Below are 25,034 nucleotides of genomic sequence, written 5' to 3'. Positions count from 1 at the left end.
CTCCGAGCTGTCGGCACAGAGCCCTCTGCGGGACTCGAGCCCACAAACAGTGAGATCATGACCTGAGCTGAAGTCAGGGGCTTAACTCACTGAGCCACCCAGGCGCCCCAGGCCTTCCTGTCCACTCTGTCCTCCCTTCAAAATTGGCCGAAGTTGAAGGAGCCACAGACAGAAGGAACTGAGGTTCCGGTATCACCCCTGGCAGGAGACCTTATGAGAGCAAGACACGATTCTGGTATTGGATGCATTACGCATTTGGACGTATTTTGTTACAGCAGCTTTACCTTATTAAGTCCAGATGGGCTAGCCACCAGAACCTGCCTGAGCACTTTTGTCTTACCTGGCTTACATGCTAAAGGGTTCACGCAGGACCTTTTCAAGAACGTTCAAGAAGTCTGTGCACTCTGTACAACAGCTTCTCTGAAAAGCGTAGGGGTTAGATGAGAGTGAATAAGACTGGCTCTCCAATAAAGAATTTACAGTCCAGCGAGAGGAGAAACAGGAGTGACTACAAAAGACAGTTACAGAGTTAGCAGTTCTCCTAGGAATATGCACAAAAGAAATTACAGCTGACCCTTCAACAACACAGGTTTGAACTGCATGGCTCCAATCATATGCAGATTCTTTTCGAAAAATTCAGTACTACAAATGTATTTATGATTTTCTTAACATGTTTTCTCTAGCTTATTTTAAGAATGCAGTATATAATACAGAGCATATACAAAATATGTGTTAATCAATTGTTTATGTTATTGGTAAGACTTTTGGCCAACAGTGGTTGTCAGTAGTTCAGTTTTGGGGAGTCCAAAGTTGTAGGCAGATTTCTGACTGCATGGGGGGTCGGCACCACTAACCTTTGCATTGTTGAAGGGTCAACTATAGTTCAGTGAGCTGCAAATCAGAATTAAAAAAATGAAACATGATGAAACAGAACAGAGTCAGATTGTGTCCAAATCATTATTTTGTGAAACTTGTTTTAATTGTGTGTGTATGTGTTCGTGTGCACACGTGTGGTATTTGCGTGTACTGGTAACGATGGAAAACAAGTTTCTCACTGTGAGTTTTGGTTGAAAACAAAATCAGAGTACTGGGGCACTTGGGTAGCTCAGTCAAGCACCCAACTTCAGCTCGGGTCACGATCTCGTGATTCATGGGTTTGCGCCTGCGTCGGGTTCTGTGCTAACAGCTCGGAGCCTGGAGCTGGCTTCGGATTCTCTGTCTCCTTCTCTCTCTGCACCCTCCCTGCTCGCTCTCTCTCTCTCTCACTCTCTCTCAAAAATAAACATTACTGGGGCACCTGGGTGGCGCAGTCGGTTAAGCGTCCGACTTCAGCCAGGTCATGATCTCGCGGTCCAGGAGTTCGAGCCCTGTGTCAGGCTCTGGGCTGATGGCTCGGAGCCTGGAGCCTGTTTCCGATTCTGTGTCTCCCTCTCTCTCTGCCCCTCCCCCGTTCATGCTCTGTCTCTCTCTGTCCCAAAAATAAATTAAAAACGTTGAAAAAAAATTAAAAAAAAAAATAAACATTACATTTTTTTTCAAAAACAAATCAGAGTATTACCATATTCTAGGCAATCATCAAACATCAGATTTGTTTAGCATTTAAGCATCTACACTTACCTATTCATGGGAATACTCTGTATATGTTTCATATCTAACCCCATGCCTTCATCTAATGTGATTATGGCTATACATATACAAAAAAGTATAGCCGAGACATTTTTTTGAGACATTTTATTATGCACTGTTACACCTGATTCACTCAACGACAAAACTGTTAGGGGTAAGAAGTGCACAACTGTAAATTTCTTTTCAGTGAAAAGTGTCTAACACATTAATTGGTTTTATCATAAACACCAAGAAAATTTATTTTAAATTACTTGTTTATAATTATCTTTTAAACCTTACTTTCAATCATATGGTTAACACATTCTTGTTGGAAATAATGTGTTCATTACAGAACAGCATGGAAAAGAAAAAAAAAAAAAAGCCCTTTTCCGTTCACGTAAACTCCAATCCTGTAGTATAGGGGATGCAGGGAAGCACATTTTCCACTCATGTAAAACTCCAGCACTATGAGCTGCTCCCCATCAAGGGCAACCACTGTCCTCAACTGATGAGTCAGTCCATAATTACCAGGTACCCTGCAAGTGTCCCTTCCTGGGTATCAATGTAGCAAATCCTCTCTGCTCTCCAGAGCCAACACTTTTGGTTGCATAACCAGCAGTCATTTCCTCCCAGTCTCAATTTTGCAGAGGTGTCAGATGGCCATATACCGGGCTGGGGGTAAGATGGGGGTAGCAGGAACTGAGGCCCTCTCCCACGCTAGAAACTGACTCTTAATTAACATAAGTCAGTGTTTGTCAATGTGGGGGTACCACAGCTATTTTGAGTGGGACAGCTCTTCATCATACACAACTATTCTGCTCATGTTAGGATACATTGTATCCCTGGTCCCTCCCCACTCTATGCCCCTAGGAACACTGGCTCCAACATTATAAACAACTGGAATGCTCAGGGGCATTGCCCAATACCTGTCCCCCATTTGAGACCATTGGTGCTCTAAACTAGGAGTCAGCAAACTCTTTCTTTAAAGGCCCGGAGTAAATCTTTTGAGCTTTGTGGGCCATATGGTCTCTGTTGGAACTACTCAACTCAACTGTGGTAGTGCAAAAGTGGCCATAAGTTGTAAGTCTATGAATGGGCATGGCTGTATTCGAATAAAACTTTATTTACAAAAAACAGGTGATAGGATGCATTTGGTCCTCAGAGCACACTTTGTCAATGTCTGCATGACTAAACCAGCCACGGTGATTCCCTTCACCAGACAGATGTAAGACAGATGAGACACAATGACAATTCTAGACAATGCAAGATCAAGGGACTCTGCTATGAGGTTTCAGGGACATTTTTCCACACTCTCAAAAAGAGAGGCAGAGAAACAACATATGCTGCTCCCCTCTCGTCATTTTTTTTTAAGATTTTATTTTAAAGGAATCTCTACACCCAGCATGGCACCTGAACTCACAACCCTGAGATCAAGAGGCGCAGGCTCCACCGACTGAGCCGGCCGGGCGCCCCATCACCTTTGTTTTCTTTAGGTGTGAAGATAGGATAGCTGGAGATGTTTCAGAGTCACTCTGTGACCACAAGACATGCAGGCCACACGCTGAGATGGTGCATGAAAAAGATGACAAGACCCAGAACCCTTGAATCCAGTTAACCAACCCTAAAATGGCCCTCCCTCGGGATTTCTTCTGTTTCTCTCTCTTTTCTTTTTTCAGTAATCTCCACACCCAACGTGGGACTCAAACTCATGACCCTAAGATCAAGAGTTGCACCCTCTGCTGATGGAGCCAGCCAGGAGCCCCCTACCTCTGCAATTCTTGTGTGAGAAAATAAATGGGCCTCTTCTTCAAGCTCCTTGGAGTTAAGTTGTCTACTACTTGCTGCTGACAGCATCCTAAATACTACACTTATAGTCTGATCACACTGTAATAAGGGCCACATAATTCTACCAGAATATGAGTATAGGGTCCAAATGGACATTTGAGAGCCATCCCCCAAATTCAAGTGTTTCTTCTGCAAACAATGGCCTTGTTGCTGTTCTCCAAGTGCAGCTCTGAATAAAAGAGGAAATATTGAAGAAGAATAGCATGTCGATTGCTTTCTCAATTTCTCTTCCTTTCTTTTTCCATGCTATTAGAACTCTGATTCTGAGTGTTAGGATCTCCAGAGAGATGAGTCAGAAATGAACATCTGATTGCCCTTTGCTAGGTGTGCCCATGGGACCCATTCTGGTGAAGGCCACTGTAAGGGAAGATCCTCAGCTTTTGCAGAAGATGTTCTTCCATGATACAAGAGAGAGACAAGGAAGATGTTCACAATGCTCCAGCTACCCTGTTTCCTGCCTTTGGACCCAGTCATATGATGATATGATGCCTGGAGCTGTGGCAACCACTTTACACACATGAGGTAACAAGCATAAAGCTGGTGGAGCAGAAAGAAGGAAAGAGCCTGAGTCAATGGAGCCCAATCCAGGAACCACCTACCTCTAGAAATACACCGTGTAAGCCATTTCTAGTGAGGCATTCCTTTACTTGCAGCTAAAATATCCTGACTAAAATTTGCACGGAACCAGAAAAGACCCCGAATAGCCAAAGCAATCTTGAAAAAGAAACCCGAAGCTGGAGGCATCACAATCCCAGACTTCAAGCTGTATTACAAAGCTGTAATCATCAAGACAGTATGGTACTGGCACAAAAGCAGACATTCAGATCAGTGGAACAGAATAGAGAACCCAGAAATGGACCCACAAACATATGGCCAACTAATCTTTAACAAAGCAGGAAAGAATATCCAACGGAATAAAGACAGTCTCTTCAGCAAGTGGTGCTGGGAAAACTGGACAGCGACATGCACAAGAATGAACCTGGACCACTTTCTTACACCATACACAAAGATAAACTTAAAATGGATGAAAGACCTCAATGTAACACAGGAAGCCATCAAAATCCTTGAGGAGAAAGCAGGCAAAAACCTCTTTGACCTCGGCCACAGCAACTTCTTACTCAACACGTCTCCGGAGGCAAGGGAAACAAAAGCAAAAATGAACTATTGGGGCCTCATCAAAATAAAAAGCTTCTGCACAGCGAAGGAAACCATCAGAAAAACTAAAAGGCAACTGACGGAATGGGAGAAGATATTTGCAAATGACATATCAGATAAAGGGTTAGCATCTAAAATCTATAAAGAACTTATCAAACTCAACACCCAAAAAACGAATAATCCAGTGAAGAAATGGGCAAAAGACATGAATAGACACTTCTCCAAAGAAGACATCCAGATGGCCAACCGACCCATGAAAAAATGCTCCACATCACTCATCATCAGGGAAACACAAATCAAAACCACAATGGGATACCACCTCACACCTGTCAGAATGCTAACATTAACAACTCAGGCAACAACAGATGTTGGCGAGGATGTGGAGAAAGAGGATTTCTTTTGCACTGCTGGTAGGAATGCAAACTGGTGCAGCCACTATGGAAAACAGTATGGAGGTTCCTCAAAAATTGAACTAGGGTAGAACTAACGTATGACCCAGCAACTGCACTACTTGGTATTTATCCAAGGGATAGGGATATGCTGTTTCGAAGGGGCACATGCACCCCCATGTTTATAGCAGCGCTATCGACAAGAGCCAAAGTATAGAAAGAGCCCAAATGTCCACTGACGATGAATGGATAAAGAAGATGTGGTATATATATATATACAATGGAGTATTACTCGGCAATCAAAAAGAATGAAATCGTGCCATTTGCAACTACATGGATAGAGGGTATTATGCTAAGCGAAATTAGTCAGAGAAAGACAAATACCATACGACTTCACTCATATGAGGAATTTAAAATACAAAACAGATGAACACAAGGGAAGGGATGCCAAAATAATATAAAAACAGGGAGGGGGACAAAATATAAGTGACTCTTAAATATAGAGAATAAGGGGTTGCTGGGGGGAGGGTTGTGGGAGGGGGAATTGGCTAAATGGTAAGGGGCATTAAGGAACCTACTCCTGAAATCATTGTTGCACTATATGCTAACTAACTCGGATGTAAATTTAAATGTTAAAAAATATATATCCTAACTGATACACATAACAAGAGAGCATAATAAGGATGACATTTTTAACCTTAAAACATAGAAGCTATTTAGGTTATACAAGAACTACTAAGTACAGGTGTCCCTAAATAAACGGTCCACGTTGTAGTGGAGTTTTGATGTACAATTCCTAGTTAGTAGACGTGGGAGGATAACTGAGCGGGGCTGGCTGCGGTAGAGGGGCACGTTCTCTTCTATTTCTTCTATCCTCCTATGTCTACTTTTCCAGTGTGGTTCCTACACTTCCCTTCAAAGCCTCCACCTGTTGTAGCAAAACCACCGATAAACAAAGGGGAAACAGTCTGCCAGCCTTTTGCTTCGAATCCTTCGCTACGTCGCACATGTGGATTATTACATCTGCTTCGTGAGGAAGAAAGTGAGCACAGCAGGAGGATTTAACTATTTACAAGATGATTTCCATTCAAGGCATCGGACATCTACTGGAGAAGAGACAGGATTGTGCACAGTAAGAACATTTCTACGTAGAGTCACCTGTAAGTGCAAAGTGATACTGTCTAGCATCCCACCTATGCAGAGTTTCCAAAACCTCAAAAAGATAGAAATATTTGTATATCTAAATCTGCATCTACATATTCGTTTTTAATTCTCTTCTCACCAAGCACCACTTGATATTCGATAACGTAGTACAAGACTCAGCAAACTTTCTGTAGAGGGGCAGATATTTTAGGCTTTGTGGATCATGTATGCTTTTCATAGCAACCATTTAGCTCTCCTATTGTATCAGGGAAGCAGACACAGACAATACATAATGGGCATGGCTGTGTGCCGAGAAAACTATTTATGGGCACTTAAATTTGATTTTCACACACTTTTCACATGTCATGAAACAGTATTCTCCTTTTGATTTGGGGGAACCATTTAAATGTAAAAATCAGTCTTAGCTTTACACAAACATAGGCAACAAGCTGGATTTGGTCCGTAGGCTGTACCTGGCCAGCCCCCCGATCCCTAACTGGGACACAGGAAAAAAAAAAATCAGAAATGACTTCTCGGTCAGAAATAAAACTATGAAATCATCCCCCGGTCTACTTTTATGCATGTATCTTCTTGTGTTCTGATTATCTTCTACAAGCGTTAACACATATACCTGTAATAAACAATCTGATTGAACACGTCTCTATATGCTAGATCAATGGAAGTTTAGGGAGTTATACATGACCGCAACAGCACTACAGTGAGGTCAACTAAAAAATTAACCAGTAGAGAAGGATTAGGCACTTCATTGCCTCCTGCATGCATTCCATCTACTTAGTTAAATAGCCCTCTATTCTTCAGTGTGTCAACATGATCTCAACCGGAAAGCCAAATTATGAAATAATGGCATCATAATCAAATCAGAGTCCTACAGGAAATATCCATCAATACATCCCTAGAATGTGGTTCTCCAAAACACACCAAGTTGTCCCTTTTGGTGAGTGACATTATCAGAAGAGAAGAGAAGAGACTATTGCTGTCAAAAACTAATAAAATTTAAGTTTAAAAACATATGAGATAAGCATCCCTTGTTGGGAAGTGCAGAACAAAAGAAAAATATTTTTCTGTTTATATTCCTATCCAAGAAAAGCTGGTCCAGATAGAAAAACTGAAGGAATTTTGTCTCGGAGTACTCAGTTCTATACAAAACGATACCACTTTTTAAATGATATCATCGTCCAGCTTGACCTGCATTTACTAACAAAAATTACCATGAAAGTTTTATAGATCTCAAATTTCTATGATACTTTTTGGATATATATCCTTAACGTATTGAAATAGCTCTGATTTTCATAAGTTCTGAATACAGAAAACTAGGAACTTATTAGATTAGAATGGCCTGACTTAGCAATTTATATTTTCATCCAGAGCAGATTTTTCACCATTTTATCCTATTTGAAAGGATCACATTTACCCAATTTCTTTCTTTTGTCCAAGTAAACTTTGTCTCCCTACCTCCCTGCTTCTTTTTTAGTTTTTCAAGTAGGCTCCACGCCCAACGTGGGGCTTGAACTCACGACCCTGAGATCCAGAGTGGCATGTTCTACTGACTGAGCCACCCCTACCTCCCCCCATTCTCATAACATTTTTAGTATTTTCTTACGTATCATTTCATTGTTTTTATGTAAATACAAGCATGCTTACTACTGTATAATTTTTTTTGTTTTCACTTAATAAATATATTCTGGAGATCATTTTAAATCACTGCGTAGAATGTTCTTTTTTACAACTGCATAGTGTTTCATGCTATTTTAATGTAAATTCTCCTACATGGACTTAGAAATTACTTATTCTATGGTAAAATGATGGCATTTTACAAATCGAATTAAATAGAGAGAGGATATCACACAATTTCCCCTTTATACAGTGTAAGGAAACAAAGCCTTGACTTGCTCAAAATCCACCTGAAGTTCCAACCATTAGTCAAGCTTTCCCCGACAGCACCTGCTCCGTGTCTTGTCATGAGGCTCATGTCCAGGACAAATTCTGCTTGTCCATTCTAATACCTGTGAGGAACTAGAATGCCCACAATTTTAGCATAAAATTTGAATATCATTTAATGGCATCTCAAAATACCTTCTGATTTTTATGAGTTTTGAAATACTCAGTATGCTATTATTGTCATAAAAAATGTCCATAATCCAAAGACTTAGCTGTAAAGATATTCATTATGTCACAGTGTTCATCCAAGGCAAAACACTAGAAATGATGTAAATGTTAATCAAATAGGAAGTCATTCAGTAAACCGTAGCATGTGTAGCTATGCATTTTATATTTGTAAAGAATTTTCAATGATATAAAAACAATATTTTATAAAAATGTTAAATATGGAATTGTATATACGTGATATTAACTATGTAAAATAGATGAAAAGGCTAAAGAAAATAGATAACAGAGATCATATCTGGCTGGTGACATTTCAAATATTTATATATATTTTCCTTTATATATTCTCTATTCTCAAAACTTTCTTCAAAACGGTTACATCACTTTTACAATCAGAAAAACATGTTAAAATACCTGCTGAAGTTGTCTGGACCCTTGGATTTATGTAAGTATCCTATTAGCTTTTTTGCAATTCAAAGTTACTTGTTAATAGTTCATATCATCCTGGGGCTAAAAAATCAAAATAAAATATAAAGTATGAATGGGGACATGGGGAGCAGTCCCTCTTGCATATAATCCCCTGTATCCGGGATTTATAGAGTTACATTCTGTTATTGGTCTTTGTGTATCCTTCCAGTCATTTTTAGCAAAACACAAGAAAAAATATATGTTTAATCCTCCCTCATTTGTAAACAGTTTTATACCTTACTCTTCTCACCTAACAATAAATATAGCCATGGGTGCCTGACTGGCTCAGTCAATGGAGCATGTGACTCTGGATCTTGGGGTCGTGCGTACAAGCCCACACTGAGCGTAGAGCTTATTTAAAAAAATAAAATAGGGGCGCCTGGTGGCTCAGTCAGTTAAGCGTCTGACTCTTGATTTCGACTCTGGTCATGGTGTTGTGTTTTGTGGGTTCAAGCCCCGCAGTGGGTTCCACGCTGACAGTGCAGAGCCTGCTTCAGATTCTCTCTCTCTGTCCACCCCTCCCCTGTTCACGCTGTCTCTCAATAAATAAATAAACGTTTAAAAATAACTAAAATGTGTGCATTAAAAATGAATGAATGAATGAACAAAAGAATGAATGAATCCAAAGATCTTTAATGCACATGGGTGCCTGACTGGCTCAGTCAATGGAGCATGTGACTCCGGATCTTGGGGTCGTGCGTACAAGCCCACACTGAGCGTAGAGCTTATTTAAAAAAATAAAATAAAATAGGGGCGCTTGGTGGCTCAGTCAGTTAAGCGTCTTTCCCCACCGCTACACCGTACCTCATGTTCTTTTTAAGCAAAGTTCTCATAGACTCGTTTCCTAAAATTTCCTCATTGAGTGTGATATTTAAAAAAATAATATAGGGGCGCCGGGGTGGCTCAGTTGGTTAAGCAACCGACTCATGATTTCCGCTCAGGTCATGACCTCATGCGGGGCATGGGATCGAACCCTTCTTTGGGATCCATGCTGACAGCATGGAGCCTGCTTGGGATTGTCCCTCTCTGCCCCTTCACTGCACACACACACACGCTCGCTCAAAAGAAATAAACTTAATACAATAAAATAAAAGGGTGATATGAAAACTGTTGGTCAAATATGTGCACTTTATTTATTTATTTTTAAGATTTTTAAGTGATCTCTACATCCAACGTGGGGCTGGAACTCATAACCCCAAGAGTAGTATGTGCCACCACCTAAGCCAGCCAAGCGCCCCTAAATATGTGCACTGGAAATTTGAAAAAAAATTTTGAATGTCTATTTATTTTTGAGAGACAGAGAGAGCATGAGAGGTGGAGGAGCAGAGAGAGAGGGAGACACAGAATCCAAAGCAGGTTCCAGGCTCTGAGCTGTCAGCACAGAACCCGACATGGGTAGGGCTTGAACCCACAAGTCTCGAGATCATGACCTGAGCTGAAGTCGGATGCTTAACCGAGCGAGCCACCCAGGCGCCCCGAAATATGTGCACTTCAGCAAGACAGTGCCTTTCATTTGGTATAGTGAGTAGTCCCCTTTCCATTTATTTTGTTTACTCAATGTACTGTATGCAAGATACCCTGATCATAGATTCTTTAATATGACATGTAAGTACACAAAAGTCTCATTATCAGATCTTTAAGTATGTTACAAACATTATGCACAATTCTCCTGTGGCAGTAGAGGAACAATGTGTGTAACTGGGGCAGACTAGGAGAAGGAAAGGAAAGAAAACAAATGCGAGAATGAGAGGTTCTGGTGGAAGCCACAGCGGTCGGCAGAGTTCCCTGCTTAGTGTCCAACAGTGCAAGCACTGGAGGCAGACCCTCAAAGTCAGGAGCAGTAGGCTTTGCTGAATGAAGCACGAAAGCAGCCATCACTGCGATAATCCGTACCTGACGCCATGGGACAGCATGGTTTCACTCTGACTCATTGGAGATTCACCAAATACTTAATATCTGCTCTGAACCAAGGAGGTGCCACATAAAGGGGGTCTTCCCTCAAACAGCCCAGGGGACATAATCCGAAACTGCAGTGAATTGTAATACACTGTGCGCTAGTCAACTATTGCCGCGGTAATGCTGTGTAACAAAACGCCCGAAACTCGGCGTCAGCCAACAATAAGCACGTTTTCCTGCTCACAGGTGTGCAGGATGGTGCTGCACCATGTGAATCTAGCTTCTGGGACCAACATGCTACCCCAGGCAGTTCTTTATATGGCAATGCTAGATGCAAAAAAGAAATGCACACTGCCTCTTAAGGCCTTCTACCGAAATTGACACTCTGTGACCCTGGCCCACCTTCTGTTGGCCAAAACAAGTCACAAGCCCAACAGCAATGGGGCAGGCAAGGTCACTCCACCTCCAGCAGGAGGAACTGTATGTCACACAGAAGAGGCCTGGACTTAGGAGTGTTTAAGAATTGGGAACAACTGGGGCACCTGGGTGGCTCAGGCTGTTAAGCGTCTGACCCTTGATGTTGGCTCAGGTCATGATCCCAGCGTTGTGAGATCGAGCCCCACCCTGGACTCCGTGCTGAGCATGGAGCCTGCTTAAGAGTCTTGCCCCCTGCCCATTGCTCTCACTCTCAAAAAAAAAAAAAAAGAGAGAGAGAGAGAGAGAATTGGGAACAAGGAGCAATCTACCACATAGTGAAGAAATGTTACAACGAAGTCAGGACACAAGATGTCCAGCACACTGTGTACACAGGTGGACTACATTTTCCTAGCGATCCTTGCAGTTGGATGTAACCAGGGTCTTGGTTAATGGAGTGCAGGTAGAATGATACATTTCAATTCCAGGCATGGCCTTTCAAAACCTCCCAGCCAATCTTTCCCCATTTCTCCCTGCTCATCTGTCAGCTCTATGTTGATGGGCAGATCCACCTTGAATCTCAAGCTGATGATGAAAGAGCCCCCATGGGGCAGGTTCTCTGAATGAGTCTCACAGAGTCCCTCCCATCAGGAGCACCTGTTTGGGGCTCCAGGTCTTATCTAAACTAACAAAAGATGCAAGTCATTTAAGCCAGGGTTGGAAAGTTGGAGAAGGCTACAGGGAACAATCTTAGATTGAAAATGAAAACATCCAAAAATACAAAACAAAACAAAAAACACACACCTTAAAACATAAAAGACAAATAGTACTTTTTCAGGTGAAAAAGAGGCAAGGTGAAGATCGTTTTAGACAAAATGAAGAGTATATACAAAGGCTCAGAGGTGTGATATCATTTAGGACTTCTAACATTCAGCATACAAATAAATAAATAAACAAATAAATAGTTCAACATAGAGGTGGGGTCTGTGTGTGCACGTGTGTGTTGATGTGTGAACACGCGTGCACATGTGCCTTCGGCGATTGAGTAGGAAGTTAAGGCTGGGAAAGAAAACTCACACATGTCCAGAAGTAAGGTGGCCAGAGCAAACAAGGCCAACCCCAAAAGGGCGGAGATAAAGAATGGGGAGTTTGCCCCAAAGGCAGTGAGGAGTGAGGAGATAGCATAGATCCGTAGTTGAGAAAACTTCTAAATTCACCCTCCACTGGTATCATGAGTCCTGAGAGGTGAAGACCCCCAGAGAGAAGATGGCAAGGTTAGCTGGGTGTGGGTCACCCCCCCCACCACCACATCCACCCTTCCCCATCCCAGCAACACACCCTGGGGCAAACGCCTGGGACACACCTCGAGCCCCCCCGAAGGGAATGTGCAGACTGAGCAAAAGAGTAAAATCCTCCTATGAAGGGCAGTGGGTGAAAGGGTAGGCTTTGCCAGCCATGTGGTCTCTGTCACGACTATTCAGCTCTGCTGAAAGCCACCACAGACAGCATAGAAACAGATGAGCATGGCTGTGTTTCAATAAAACTTTATTCATAAACATTGGTAGCAAAGCTCTTATAAGCAAATAAAAATATAAGCAAGGTAAAAAAATTAAAAGCAATAAAAAATATATATATAAGCAAGGTAAACAAATCAGGTGGCCCGGGCCATAGAGGGAAATACTGCCCCCGGCCGCGATTCAGTTGGTCACCTGAGGGGCTTACGACAAGGAGTTTCAGGAGCGACCAGCACCATGGACTTGAGTTAGAAGGCCCGTTGTAAAATCACCCTGTTGTAAAATGGATGAGCCAAGGCAGCATCAACACAAGAGGCATGACTTAGCCAGATGGCTTCACGTTCCCCACCACGGCAGTCTCCCGCCAGTCAAGAGTCGGCCAGCTAAGCGTATAAATACACTCCTTCCTACAGGCGCCGGGCGGTTTCACAATTTTAGGATCTCTGGCCTATTGTTTCTTTAAAGCTCATCTCTGTCAGAAAATTACCATGTTTTTATTTTTTTTTACCTTTTTTTTTTCATGTTTGTTTATTATCGAGAGAGAGAGAGAGAAGAGACAGAGGCAGAGAGACAGGGAGAGAATCCCAAGCAGGCTCCAGGCTCCAAGCTGTCAGCACAGAGCCTGACATGAGGCTTGACCCCATGAACTGGGAGATCATGAATGACCTGAGCCAAAGTCAGACGCTTAACCGACTGAGCCACCCAGGCGCCCCTGTCATGTCCTTATTTTTAATTAAGCAAATCTCACACAATTTATGAAACATCTGAAAATGACTGAAGTAAAAAACTAAAACCCTACAGTAAACTGTAATTGTAGGGCAAGTGCTTTTCCTTTTCAAACTTGAGAAATATTTCTTTCATAAAAATGATAGTATTTTCCTATCATTCAAAAAGGGCTTCCTAAAATAAAAACATACTGACATCTATAAAAACCCATTTAGCACAACCATAACATTGCTTGTGGAGCTGTTAACAGTAACACGCAGATTTCTTAGCAGTCCAAGTTGGTGACTTTTTAACCATCAATCGCAGAAAAAAAAAAAATGCTTCAAAGGTCAAAACAGAAATAAAAGTTTATTCTCCAAGACCTAGTCCAAAAGCAGTCCATTTATTTTTAATGTGTGTACTCCTTTACACTTCTGAGTTACTGATCATGATAATGGTTCAGCTAAACAAATTATGAGGATTTACTTGCACGAAGTATTAGAATGGGTCGTGTAGAACTGTACTCACTAATTATTTAGTAGAGAGTATTTATTGTATGCCAAATCCCGTAAACCACACTTGAAAATGTATTTCAAAAGCAAGAATTCAGGCAGGAAACCCTTCTCATCTCTTTGCCAGGAAAACATGGGAATGTTAACTTTGTTATCTAAAACGAAGGCTTAGATTTCTTCAAGATGATTTTCGCAGCATTAGTACATAATGACCTAAATCGCTCACAAGCAAGGCAGCATACTTCTGAGATGTTTTGGCCGTGCCCAATGCGGCCTATGGTCTTTCGTTACAATGCCCTCAATCAAATCCTAAGAAAGTTGGGTTAAACTCAACTCCAAATTAATGCAGCCTCCTTCCAGTCTTCTGCCTACAACTAAACGCACTTATCTCGTTTTCTTTCCATTTGGAAAAAGATTACTGAAGGTCATCGGCCATTGGGACCGGAGGGCTCAAGTACACTGTAAGGAAATACCAGGCATCCTCCCACGGACTTGTTTATCAGCTCACGGGTGCACGTCGGTGTCCTACTGTATTTTCCATCCGTGTTAAAGCAGAAGTGTAAAGGCCTACCGAAGGCAAGCGTCACTCTCACAAGTAACTCCCCAACACAAAGAAAGCAGGCCAACCTAGTGACCGAGGAGTAAGTATGCAAAAGTGTCCCCAGTGCTACAAATACCAGAAGGGCAATTCTGTTCACTTCTAATGGTTGGTGCCCAAGAGTGAAATAAATAATTTGAGATCAGAAGTTTAAATAAAAAGGAGGTCTACACTAATGGTGAATGGACGTTACTGAATTCATGTATTCAATATGCTAAATTTTGTGCTGACAGTTTCTCTCCTGAACCAAACTCTAGCCAGGCTCCTTTGAGTCCTTTCTCAACGAGGCTGAACAAACACTAACTTAGTTTCGAACATTTCAAGGGCACATCCCTAGGATGACTCCGGCCTCCCCATCCCCTCCTGCCAGCACCCCTTTAAAGTGCCTGCCTGAGAAAATTCAAGGCTGCCAAAAGAATGTACTGTTTGTTCCAGTCAACACCTGAAGACAGGGCCCCTGTCTCCCAGCCTCTGTGGGAGGGTAGGAGCCTACCTTGGATAAGTGCCAGTTAGCAAACCCAGAGGGTTTCGCCTGGACCAACTCCCCCTTCGGTTTTGGTACTTGTTCACTTCCCTGCCTCTACTGAGTCCCAGCTCACCCCCTTCCCTATTCCCTCAGTGTGCCTTTAAGATGCCCAGTCACCTCTGTACAAATTGAAGTTGGGTTGAATTTACACTGGACTCTTCCCTATTACAATACTTTTCTTACTGATGAAAATCTGTCCTTACTGCTTTAAGTAGTGCCTGGCTTTTGCTGTTCTTTGGCAGTGTGTAATTGGCTATACCAGTGCCCACGCACACGTGCTGGTGATGTAAAGAAGAAAAAACAGGAAAAGGCATTATTTAGCCCAGGCGTTGGCAAACTTCCTATGAAAGACCAGGTAGTAAATCCTTTAGGTTTTGTGGGCCATAAGGTCTTGTACATCTACTGAACTTTGCTGTTGTAGAGCAAATGTAGCCACAGACAATATCCACATGCAGGAACAGAGCTGTGTTGTAATAAAACTTTATTCATGGATGCTGCCACTTGAATTCCATACCATTCTCCCTTTGATTTCTCTTAACCACGAAAACAATTTTTCATTTTAAGAACCATTCTTAGCTCACATTCTATATGAAAACAGTCAGCAAGCCAGATTTGGCCCACAGGCCATTAGTTTGCCACCCCCTGGGTTAACCTATTTATACTTTTCTTCCTTTGCTATGATCAGCTCCCAAAGCTCAAGATCATTTGATGGTAAGGTTAGTAGATTTTGGAACTGTATTCTGGCTTTCCATTTTTCCTCTCAAGCCAACTACGAAATCAGTGATTTTAAGTCAATTATTAAAGATAAATTTCTAGCTCATCAATAATGTATATTCTGTCACAGCTAAACTTCCATGGAAAACTCCAAATGGAATAATAAAGTAATAAAGTTGAACAGTGCATCTGTATGTGTGTGTGTGTGTGTGTGTGCGTATGTGTGTATGTGTGTGTGAGAGAGAGACAGAGAGAGAGAAGAATGAATATCTATAAGGTCCATAAGCAGAAAGTGAGAATTTTTAGCTCATGCATTTAACAAACAAGTAAATTTCACCGCAGGTGACAATCTCTATCAAATTCTGAGAGCAAGCAGGTGAAATTCACTGGCCCCAAAGAAAGGGAGGGAGAGGGAGAGGGAGAGGGAGAGGGAGAGGGAGAGGGAGAGGGAGAGGGAGAGGGAGAGGGAGGGAGGAGGGGGGAAGGAGGAGGGAGGAGGGAGGAGGGAGGAGGGAGGAAAAGAGAGAGATGCTTGAAATGTTATATAGCCTGAACTAGACATCTTCCCCCCAGAATTGCTACCAACTAGACTTTCACAGCTGCAAACCACCAACCCCTGGGAAAGTCGAGTTAAATATTCCTAAGACAGGAATCTAGTTCTGTTATGAAACTGTTCATCATTTCACCTCCTGACAGCCACGGAAATCAGCAGAACTCAGAAAGGACTCAGATGACGAGCAAGTAGCATTTTTAATAAAATTCAAATCCAGAGTCTTTGGGGGTTTTTTGGTTGCTAGCCTCTAGAGCTCACTATTATCAGCAATATTAATGCAATTACTCGGGTAAAAAGAGAAGAGATGCGAGGAATATGACCTTTTGCGTTGCTTCTTTAACTTACCTTTCCCCCCAGGAAATACTGAATTCTGAAAAAAGTAAAGGTAAAAAACAGAAGTTCAATAGTCTCTAAATAGGTTTTACATAAAAATCTGAGGAAGCCGTAACTACGTATTTTTATCCTTCCTCAAATGTATGACACTTGTAACAAAATTATCATTACAGATATCAGTCACTGCCATATGCCACAAAATAGCCCATGCAACTGCGTGACAACGTGAAACAGAGCAGCCTACAAGTTTACCTACCACTATAAGAAATAATCTCCGTATTAATAATTGGGACCCAATCGTTATCTCAAAGTGGGCCATTGTGCATCAAGAGACGAAATGAAGTCAAGCTATTCAATCCCTGAAAGCATCCCTCAGTTTAATAACACCCCTATGTGTTTTGGGTTTCAAATCACTTCCCTCAGGCGAAGGGGGCATAATCATATGTTTTTCTACTGAACTGCATTCTTCTATAAACATTTCAAAAAGTGCAGCTGCTTTACAAATGAAATCGTCGATACTAAGAGCAGTAACAATAAAAATATATGCCTATTTTTATACTATTACTGGTTTATAAGGCAATCATCTGTAATGCTCTCATCTACAAGGATGAAAAATGATATATAACTGTTACCAAGGAAACAGTGAAGTAAAATTGCATGTAAACTATCAAACAGTTTAATAACCAGAAAATTAGAAGAACGAGAAAAAACAGCTCCAGACAGAACCAGGATACGCTATGCCACCCACGACGGACGCGATCAAGGGTCACAAGTCAAAAAGGTGTAAAGGGTCGGAACTTGCCGGCTATTCTGACACTCAGCAGCATCTTTTTTTTTTTTTTTTTTTTTTTTTTTAATGCCGGTCATAAGATGGTACCGAATTCTTGAGGGGCAGTTTGAATTCTGATTTTTCACACGACTAAGAGGGCCTCGATTCTGGGAACAAGTGGTTAAAAGTGGATTAATATTCTCTCAGAATCCTCTGTAATTACCACTGTCTTTACTCACAGACAGGACATTTAGCAAGTAGAAGGTATGCTTTCTACAGCAGACGCTTTCTGAATTAACATTTAGGAACTCCAGTTCTTGGGAACCAAAGACAAGGCTAAGGCCCGGCGTAACTGTGTGTTCACCTCTAAACCACGAGAATTTTAAGCACTCAAGTAACTACGCTGATCAAAGCTAAATCCTTTAGGAAGATTATCCATTCTGAAATCAGGAAAATCCTGCACTGTAAGCACTTTTATACTTCACCTCTGAGAAAAGAACTTGCTTTCTGTAACAGTGTTTAAAACACACACCCAAGACTTTATTCCTACAAGGGCAGGAAGCAGCCGCTGTAAACATGTGTTTCTGCGCGCTGCTGACCCTCTACACGCACTGCTATTTCAGCTTGGGGACCATCGCTGAGCTCACCCTGAGCAACAAGAAGAATGCCTATGGATGAAGGATTTCTTAATGGGCACATAAGCTCAGAACATGTGCAGCTTCTCTCTTTAGAATAAACACTCGATTTGGATCACGTTGAGGACAGAAAGTGAAATTCACACTCATTTACTAAATTCTAACCTCTCTTTAAAATAAGATACTAATCCCCCACAGCCTGGCTTGGGTTTTGCAAAAGCTCAGATTTGTGGGTATCATGAAGGCATCCTAGAATTTAGCAAAAGGAACATAAACCATCTTTTCACGGACGTACGGCACTGTTCCGCTCCCAAACTCCAAAGTTTAAGGACTAAATCTAGGCTCTAGATGGTTTTAACATTTATCATTTTTAGCATTTGAGGCCACCAAAATCTATCTTGGTTACTTTGAACTGTACCGTTGAACTTCTCCTTCCCTTCGGCAATCTCTGTCCATCACACAGATGGCACCAGGCAATCACTAACTGTTGCTCACAGCCGTTTACCGTCCATGGTCTGTGACTTGACAGCTGTTTACAAACCAGCCATGGGCAGAAGCATGCAGGAAGTTAAGAGAACAGAGGTGTGAAGCCACGGCCCTCTATGATATTGACGTGAAACCGAACAGTTTGCCACACTACAATCGTCCACCCTTTGACATATCCGCCTTCGCCTTCTGCTGTGCGGGGAAACACCTCTTCGTGGGCTGCTCCAAGACAGATACATTTACCCATCAGCTCTATACCTCATGTCTACCCAGACAAGTTCCACTGGAGCCCTTTCCCTGGAAAATCTGCTGTGACATTAAGAGTGACTCGTGCAAGGAGAGAGGGAAGGTGGAGACGGGCAAGAAGAACAAATAAAGACCTGTAGGTGTTGGTCAAAGGCACGTCCGAAGAGCAACGTCCTAACCGAATGTTTCTGAAATGGCCCAAATGTGATGTAGCAAAGCAAAGTCAACATACCTTTCTGATTGGGGCTATGCCAGGCTGCTCATCTTTGCCTGGTGCAATCAACACATCCCACCCTGACACTAAGCAATAAAGGAAAACCTAGAACTATTCTCTTGTAATTGCAAAGGAGTCTAAACTGCATCCTGGAAAACTCTTACTGCCTACCTCCTAAGGTCATGGTGGCAACTGTTACAAAGAGCCGAGCTCAAGGGGCAGAATGCTCCTCCTTCCAAAGACGTGGGCGGAAAAGGTGGAGCACGGTCCTCTAAGACTTCTGATACCAGTCACGTCCCAGTTAATGCCACACTGCAAGAAGCACAAACCTACTCCCAGGGCTCCAGGAAGACTTTGGAAGCCTAAGCAGGGCAGAAAACCTAGGGCGAATGCTCTGACCAGGTGATACCTAGGAGGCCAAAAAGTGGAAATATTCTTCCTCTACCCGCACTGCCAGAGAAATCTGCCCGAATTGATGATTTTTCTTCTGTTTTAACAACATGGCCACTTGGAAGCAAATTCCTAAATCTTTAAGGCTTGGGACTACACAGTTACCCAGGGAAAGGCTAAAGGTCTTTCTCTTCCAGCTCCCTGTCTTCAGCATCTAGGTCACTGCTGGGAACACAGAACAGTTACTTACCCCTGTCAACCTACAAGCTGAATTTTCAGGGTGTAGAGGTCTAATTTAGGGGTGGGGGCCAGGGGGCCACTTTTGATCGCTGCCGCTTGGAAAGCACGGACCCAAACTCTACGCACTTCTGGCTTTCCCTTGCAGTAGCAATTACAACCATCTTCTGGTGGCCCTGAATTATACATGTGACCCCAAGCACCACCGGGGCTTTTCCTAAGGGAAAAGAAACTGTCATGAATATTGGTGTGTGCCTGAGGAAGTGTGTGTGTGTGTGTGTGTGTGTGTGTGTGTGGTCTACACCCGCCGATGCACGAGCCCCACCGGCCAGTGGGAGAGAAGTTGAACGCAGCAGCCCCTGGCCACCTCGTCTCAGTCCTTTCTTAAGCCCCGCTGCTCTCTCCAGCTTCTGCTAGTCCCCAAGCCTCCCGAAAAATAAAGCACCAAGTTGCCGGCTGCGGCGGCCCTGGGTGCAAATGAACCGGCGCAGCCCCTACCTCGAGAGCTTTGCAATCTTCACAAAGCTGAAGACATCCATGCAGGCAGCCGGGCACCCCAAGCACGGAGGCTGCGGCGCCCCTTCTCACGCCAGCAACGGCAGCCCCATGGCCGGCCGGGGACCTCAGCGCGCCCTGGGGCTCGAGTGGCGGCGACGGTGGGTGGCGGCGGCGGACCTGGAGAGCCCGCACCTGGAGGCGGTGGCTGCTACCCCCCTCCGGCCGCGAGCTGCGTGTGCATCCCAGAGCAGGACCATTGACGGGCGCCCGTGTTGGAAAACTCAATGGAGAGGGGGCCGGGGAGGGTGCAAGGGGCGGGGGGCGCGGGGCGCGTGGCCCGGGCGGGTGCGCCCCGGCCTCGGGGACCGCCGGGCGCCCTGGGGAGGCGAGGCCCGGGCGAAGGGCGCTCGCTCCCGCTCCCCAGCCCGCCGGCCTCGGCTGCCCCGCGAGCGGAGGAGCGCAGACTGAGCCGGGAGGTGGCGGGCGAGCCTGGCACACGCACACGCACCCCTCGCGGCACTGCAGCTGCCTCCCTGCCTCCTTCCCCAAGCTGAGTCCCTTCTCCTCTCCCCACCCCCACCCGCGGGGAGGGGGGGGGGCTCTCCTGTCACCAGCTGCGTGTGCCTCCAGATCCGAAAGATTGATCTCACAGTCTCGGGCACACCGGGGACAGGGAACGTTACCCCCTCCCTCCCCAAACCAAAGGAGAGCCGTGCAACCGCAGGTCGCCCAAAGCCTTGGTATGTGCCATAAACAAAACTAGCGATGGGGAAGGAGCAGGGATGATCCAGGCTGGGTGGACCGTCAAGGGGAAGGGGAGGGAGGTGCCCAGCACAGCGGGGCTCGGTTGGGAGAGCACAGAGGTCCCACCGCTTCCCCCAACCACTGGAGCTAGCCGCGACAGCTGGGCTGGCTGGGAAGGTGTGTCTTTGGACATCGGCACAGGGGGAGCGTTGGAGAAATCAGAAAATAAGACCGGGAAGCGTCTGGAGGGGCGGAGGGTACACAGAGCTGCTCCTCACTACAGGGGTACGGAGAGGAGGGTCCCAGGAGCCAGTGGCGGGGCGTGGGGGTGGAGGCGGCGGGGGGGGGGGGGGGGGGACGGGACTATGATGAGCGGGGTTCAGAATCTAAAGGAAGAGAAGGGACGAGAATGGGGGTCTGGAAGGCAGCTGAGATGCTTTCTCAAATTGAGCAGCCGGTAAAAAAGGAAAAAAAAAAAAAAGCAAAAAACCTTACTCATAAAAACAAAAACACGGAAACATAAACACTCACCTTAGGCAGAGTAAACTCCAAGTTGCAGCCATGTAGAACTCCTAGCCTTCCCTTTTACATAATTATCTTGGATAATCACCCCTCTTCATTAACTCAGTTCCATCTCCCCGGAGGCTCAGGCTTCTCCGGGCCTCTTATTCCTGTTCTTTCTCTTGGAGTCTCAAGGCCTCTTCTCCGAAATCCTTTAAAATCTCTCCCCAGACTCTCTGAAGGTCAGATGGTTGCACAAAGTGTGTGTTCTCCCACCCAGAAGCGTTCACCTGATGGCAGGGCCACTGCAAAGAAAAGATGCCACCCCCGAAATGTTGGAGGATCTGGCCAGTGCGCTTTTAGCTCTCTGAGGGGATTAGGGAAAAGGAAATAGGTTTAAAGTTCCCAGACTTCTGCTCCTCTCCAGGTCTGTTGCTGTATTTAAAGTCTTCAGCATTCGAGTCTAGGATTTCCACTTCTTTTTTTTAAAGGCATTTCTTTTAAAAATTAAATATAAAATCAGTAGCAGTCTGAAAAATCTAAATGATGTGAAACTCAGGCATAAAATTACATTCTTTAAAATAGAATCAATTTGCCTTTAGCTTCTTACAGACAGACTAGTTTCATTTCACGAACGGGGTTACCACACATGGTCAGAGGAGGCAAGGGGGACCCTGGCTTTTGAACCCCCTGTTGTTTGTGTAAAATAATGATAGTTTGGGTCTGCACTGTCCTGTATCTTCTTTAAAGCGTTTTATTGATTTACTTATTTATTTTTTGCATTTGAGTCCCATAGCAACCCTGTCGTAGAAGGCAGCATGTTTAAAAAAGAGAATTCTTTTATTTTTATGCCACAATCTATTCTCCATGTACTAGAGAGAGATGGGTTTTAAATGTGGGTCAGATAAGGTTATTTGTCTAATCGAAACTCTGCGAAAGCTCTCTATTGCCCTTTGAGCTAAAGTTGTACTCCTACATGACCGAGAAGGGCCCAGGCGCCTTGCCCTGCCCGTGGGCTCTCTGACGTGCTACTCCCCACCTCGCTTTCTCCCGCTCGTCTGCTGCCCCATCCCCGCTCAACACTTCCTGGGCCTCCTGGCCGGTCTTCAAACTCTCCAGGTACCCTTCCACGTTTGGCTCTTCGCAATCGTTGTTGCCTCAGCCCGGAACGCTCTTTCCTCAGATAATTGCCCGAACGGCTTCTTCACCACACCGAGTGTTCGTACCAATATCGCTTTTAGCAAGCCACCCCTCAAAAGCCTACGTAAAATTGTGAGGCCCCCATGCCCCGGATTCCAGGACCCGTTAACTTTTTTTTGTTTTTGTTTGCTTCCATAGCACTTATCACCCACTAATGCTTTGTATAATTTGTTTTTATGTCTTCTGTTTCTTATTTCCTCTCTGATGCCCTCTCTGGAATAAAAGCTCCACAAGGCTAGGGATTTGTTTGTTTGTTTGTTTGTTTGTCACAGATGGATCCCAAATGCCTAGAATAGCTCCTTGGGAATAGAAGGACCTTAATAAATATGTGTTCAATGAATGCATTTTGGGCTTGTTAGATTCACAGTCAAGCCGGTGCTGGATACCGTTCCCTCTCTGAGCCCATCGCTGGTATTTGTCCACGTCCCCACCACTGCTCGCATCCCCAACACCCTTCTTCCTCCTTTCGATTGCTGACGACGTCAGTGGAGGCCCTCTCATATTCGCCAGTTATCTTTCCCCTCCACCGTTTCTACCGTTCCCCAAGACAGTGGCCACCAACACCTTCCCTCATCTCTGGGTCAACATCCAGCAGCACGAGACCAGCCCTTGATGGGGAAAGGGAGATAAAGTCATGCCTGTGGAGAATGTGTTTTGAAAAACCGCTTCCTTCTGAGAACAGTTGGGTTACCCTTCTTGAAAACAGAATGCTATCAATCAAGAATTATTCCTATTATCAAATAGCCAGCTATTCAACGGTGAAAATGACAGGAAACAGGCATTGTGTTTACTTGTAGAGACACAGCCTTCCTTTAAGACATCTGGTCTACCTGGAACAGCTTGCTGCTCGGGCTTCAATCTGTGCCAATTCGTGCACTACGGTTATGAATGGTGCAGACGCCAACTCCACAGCCTAACAGCTACCAGGAGAAACAACTGGCTCCTCGAGGTCTTTATACTCCTTGGAAATATTAATTACCTATTATGTTTTCTAACGGACGGATGTCTTTTTTTAAGGCAAAGAGATTCTCCCTCTCCTTTGTTCTTCATTAACATACAAATGGAAGAATCCACTCCCCCCCCCCCCAAACATGCTAACACAGCCAGTTTATATCTTTAAGCCCATCTGGCAGAGAGGCAAAGATCTGAGTAGCTGGTCTCTCAGCTCTGTTCCCTCTCTGTGCCAGGTGTGTGTGGCCGAGATTGGGATGGGTTTCTTTATCTAGCGTGAAATGGATCTGCCTAAGACAAACAAAAACCAATGAGTGGCATTTGAGTACATATGTGATTTTCGGAAGTTTTATTTTCAGCCTGGATACTCTCTAAGGCCCCTTCTAGAACTTGTAGAGATTTACTCACTGGAAACTGTATTATCTAGCCTGGAGAATCTATTTAATTTGCTTCACTTGGATCCAAGTGACATTTGGTCATTTCTGAAAACCAAACACACTTTCAAACACTGTTGAATGTATTCGTGAATAAGAGACTCAGGGGCAGCACACCCAAAGCAAGTCATTTAACTTGCTGAGACTCAGTTTCTCCACTTATATAATAGAGATGGTAATACACTCCTACCTTACATAGAATGAGCTCTTGAAGGGGTGCCTGGGTGGCTCAGTCGGCTGAGAGTCCTACTTCGGCTCAGGTCATGATCTCACAGTCCATGAGTTCAAGCCCCACATCGGGCTCTGTGCTGACAGCTCAGAGCCTGGAGCCTGCTTCGGATTCTGTGTCTCCCTCTCTCTCTGCACCTCCCCCTCTCACACTCTGTCTGTCTCTCTCAAAAATAAATAAACATTAAAAAAATTAAAAACAACAACAACAAAGAATGAGCCCTTGAAGTTGAACACCAATTCAGAGCCATATAGTTGTGAACTGAGCCACATGGATATTAACCTCACAAGGATTTCCACTTCTTCCTCGACTTATGATGGGGTATGCCTAACCCACCAAATATCCTAACTTAGCCAACCTTAAATGTGCTCAGAATATTTACATTAGATGACAGTTGGGCAAAATCATCTCACACGAGGCCTATTTCATACTAAAGTGTTGACTGTCTCATGTAATTTATTGAATACTGTACCAAAACTGACCTGGGTACAGAATGGTGAGGTGTTGACCCTCGTGATCTTGTGGCTGGCTGGGAGCCATGGCCCAGTACCACTGCCCGGAATCACAAGAGAGGATCGGAGCACATAGCGCTAGCCCAGGAAAAGATCAAAATTCAACATACAGTTTGTACTGAGTATCACTTCTGTACCGTCGTAAAGCTGAAAAATCTCAAGTCAAACCATCCTAAGTCAGGGACCATCTGGACCATTAGGGTAAGTTTCAGCTGCTAAGACCACTACTTTGAAGGTGAAAACCTTTGCTTTGATGGATCATAGGTTGGTTGTTTTGTCTAAAAATCAACCTCATTGTTGCCTAGCCAGTCACCAAAGCCCTGAGCAGTAGCATCCTTTATGCTCTGTGGGCTCAGGGTAAAGAAGGAGGAATTTCTTCATCACTAGTAAGGCTCTAACTCAAGCTGATGTCAGGAATTTGCTATTGGGCCAGATGTTCTGTACAGGACGGCAGCTTAGCATTCTTTTGCTGCAAATTCTGGAAGATAGAGCCC

The 25,034-nt window shown here is 44.0% G+C and overlaps 1 protein-coding gene across 4 annotated transcripts in view; it reads right to left on the bottom strand.

The window, feature by feature from the left end:
- The window catches only part of FRMPD4 (FERM and PDZ domain containing 4), a 540,986-nt gene extending 519,130 nt beyond the window's left edge, over positions 1-21,856 (bottom strand). For 2 of the 4 annotated variants that reach the window (XM_043570798.1, XM_043570800.1), the window contains exon 1: positions 19,970-20,296. In XM_043570798.1, the coding sequence (XP_043426733.1) occupies positions 19,970-20,010 (41 nt within the window). In that variant the 5' untranslated portion in view covers positions 20,011-20,296. Of the gene's footprint in view, positions 1-19,969; positions 20,297-21,244 lie in introns of those variants that run through there. The other 2 variants (XM_043570799.1, XM_043570801.1) reach the window with 2 other exon arrangements.
- Positions 21,857-25,034: the final 3,178 nt, after the last annotated feature.

This window comes from Prionailurus bengalensis, chromosome X, assembly GCF_016509475.1.
Source record: "Prionailurus bengalensis isolate Pbe53 chromosome X, Fcat_Pben_1.1_paternal_pri, whole genome shotgun sequence".
NCBI classification, from domain to species: Eukaryota; Metazoa; Chordata; class Mammalia; order Carnivora; family Felidae; genus Prionailurus; species Prionailurus bengalensis.
The sequence above is the reverse complement of the archived record's forward strand: the minus strand, read 5'-3'. Positions and strand labels throughout refer to the sequence as shown.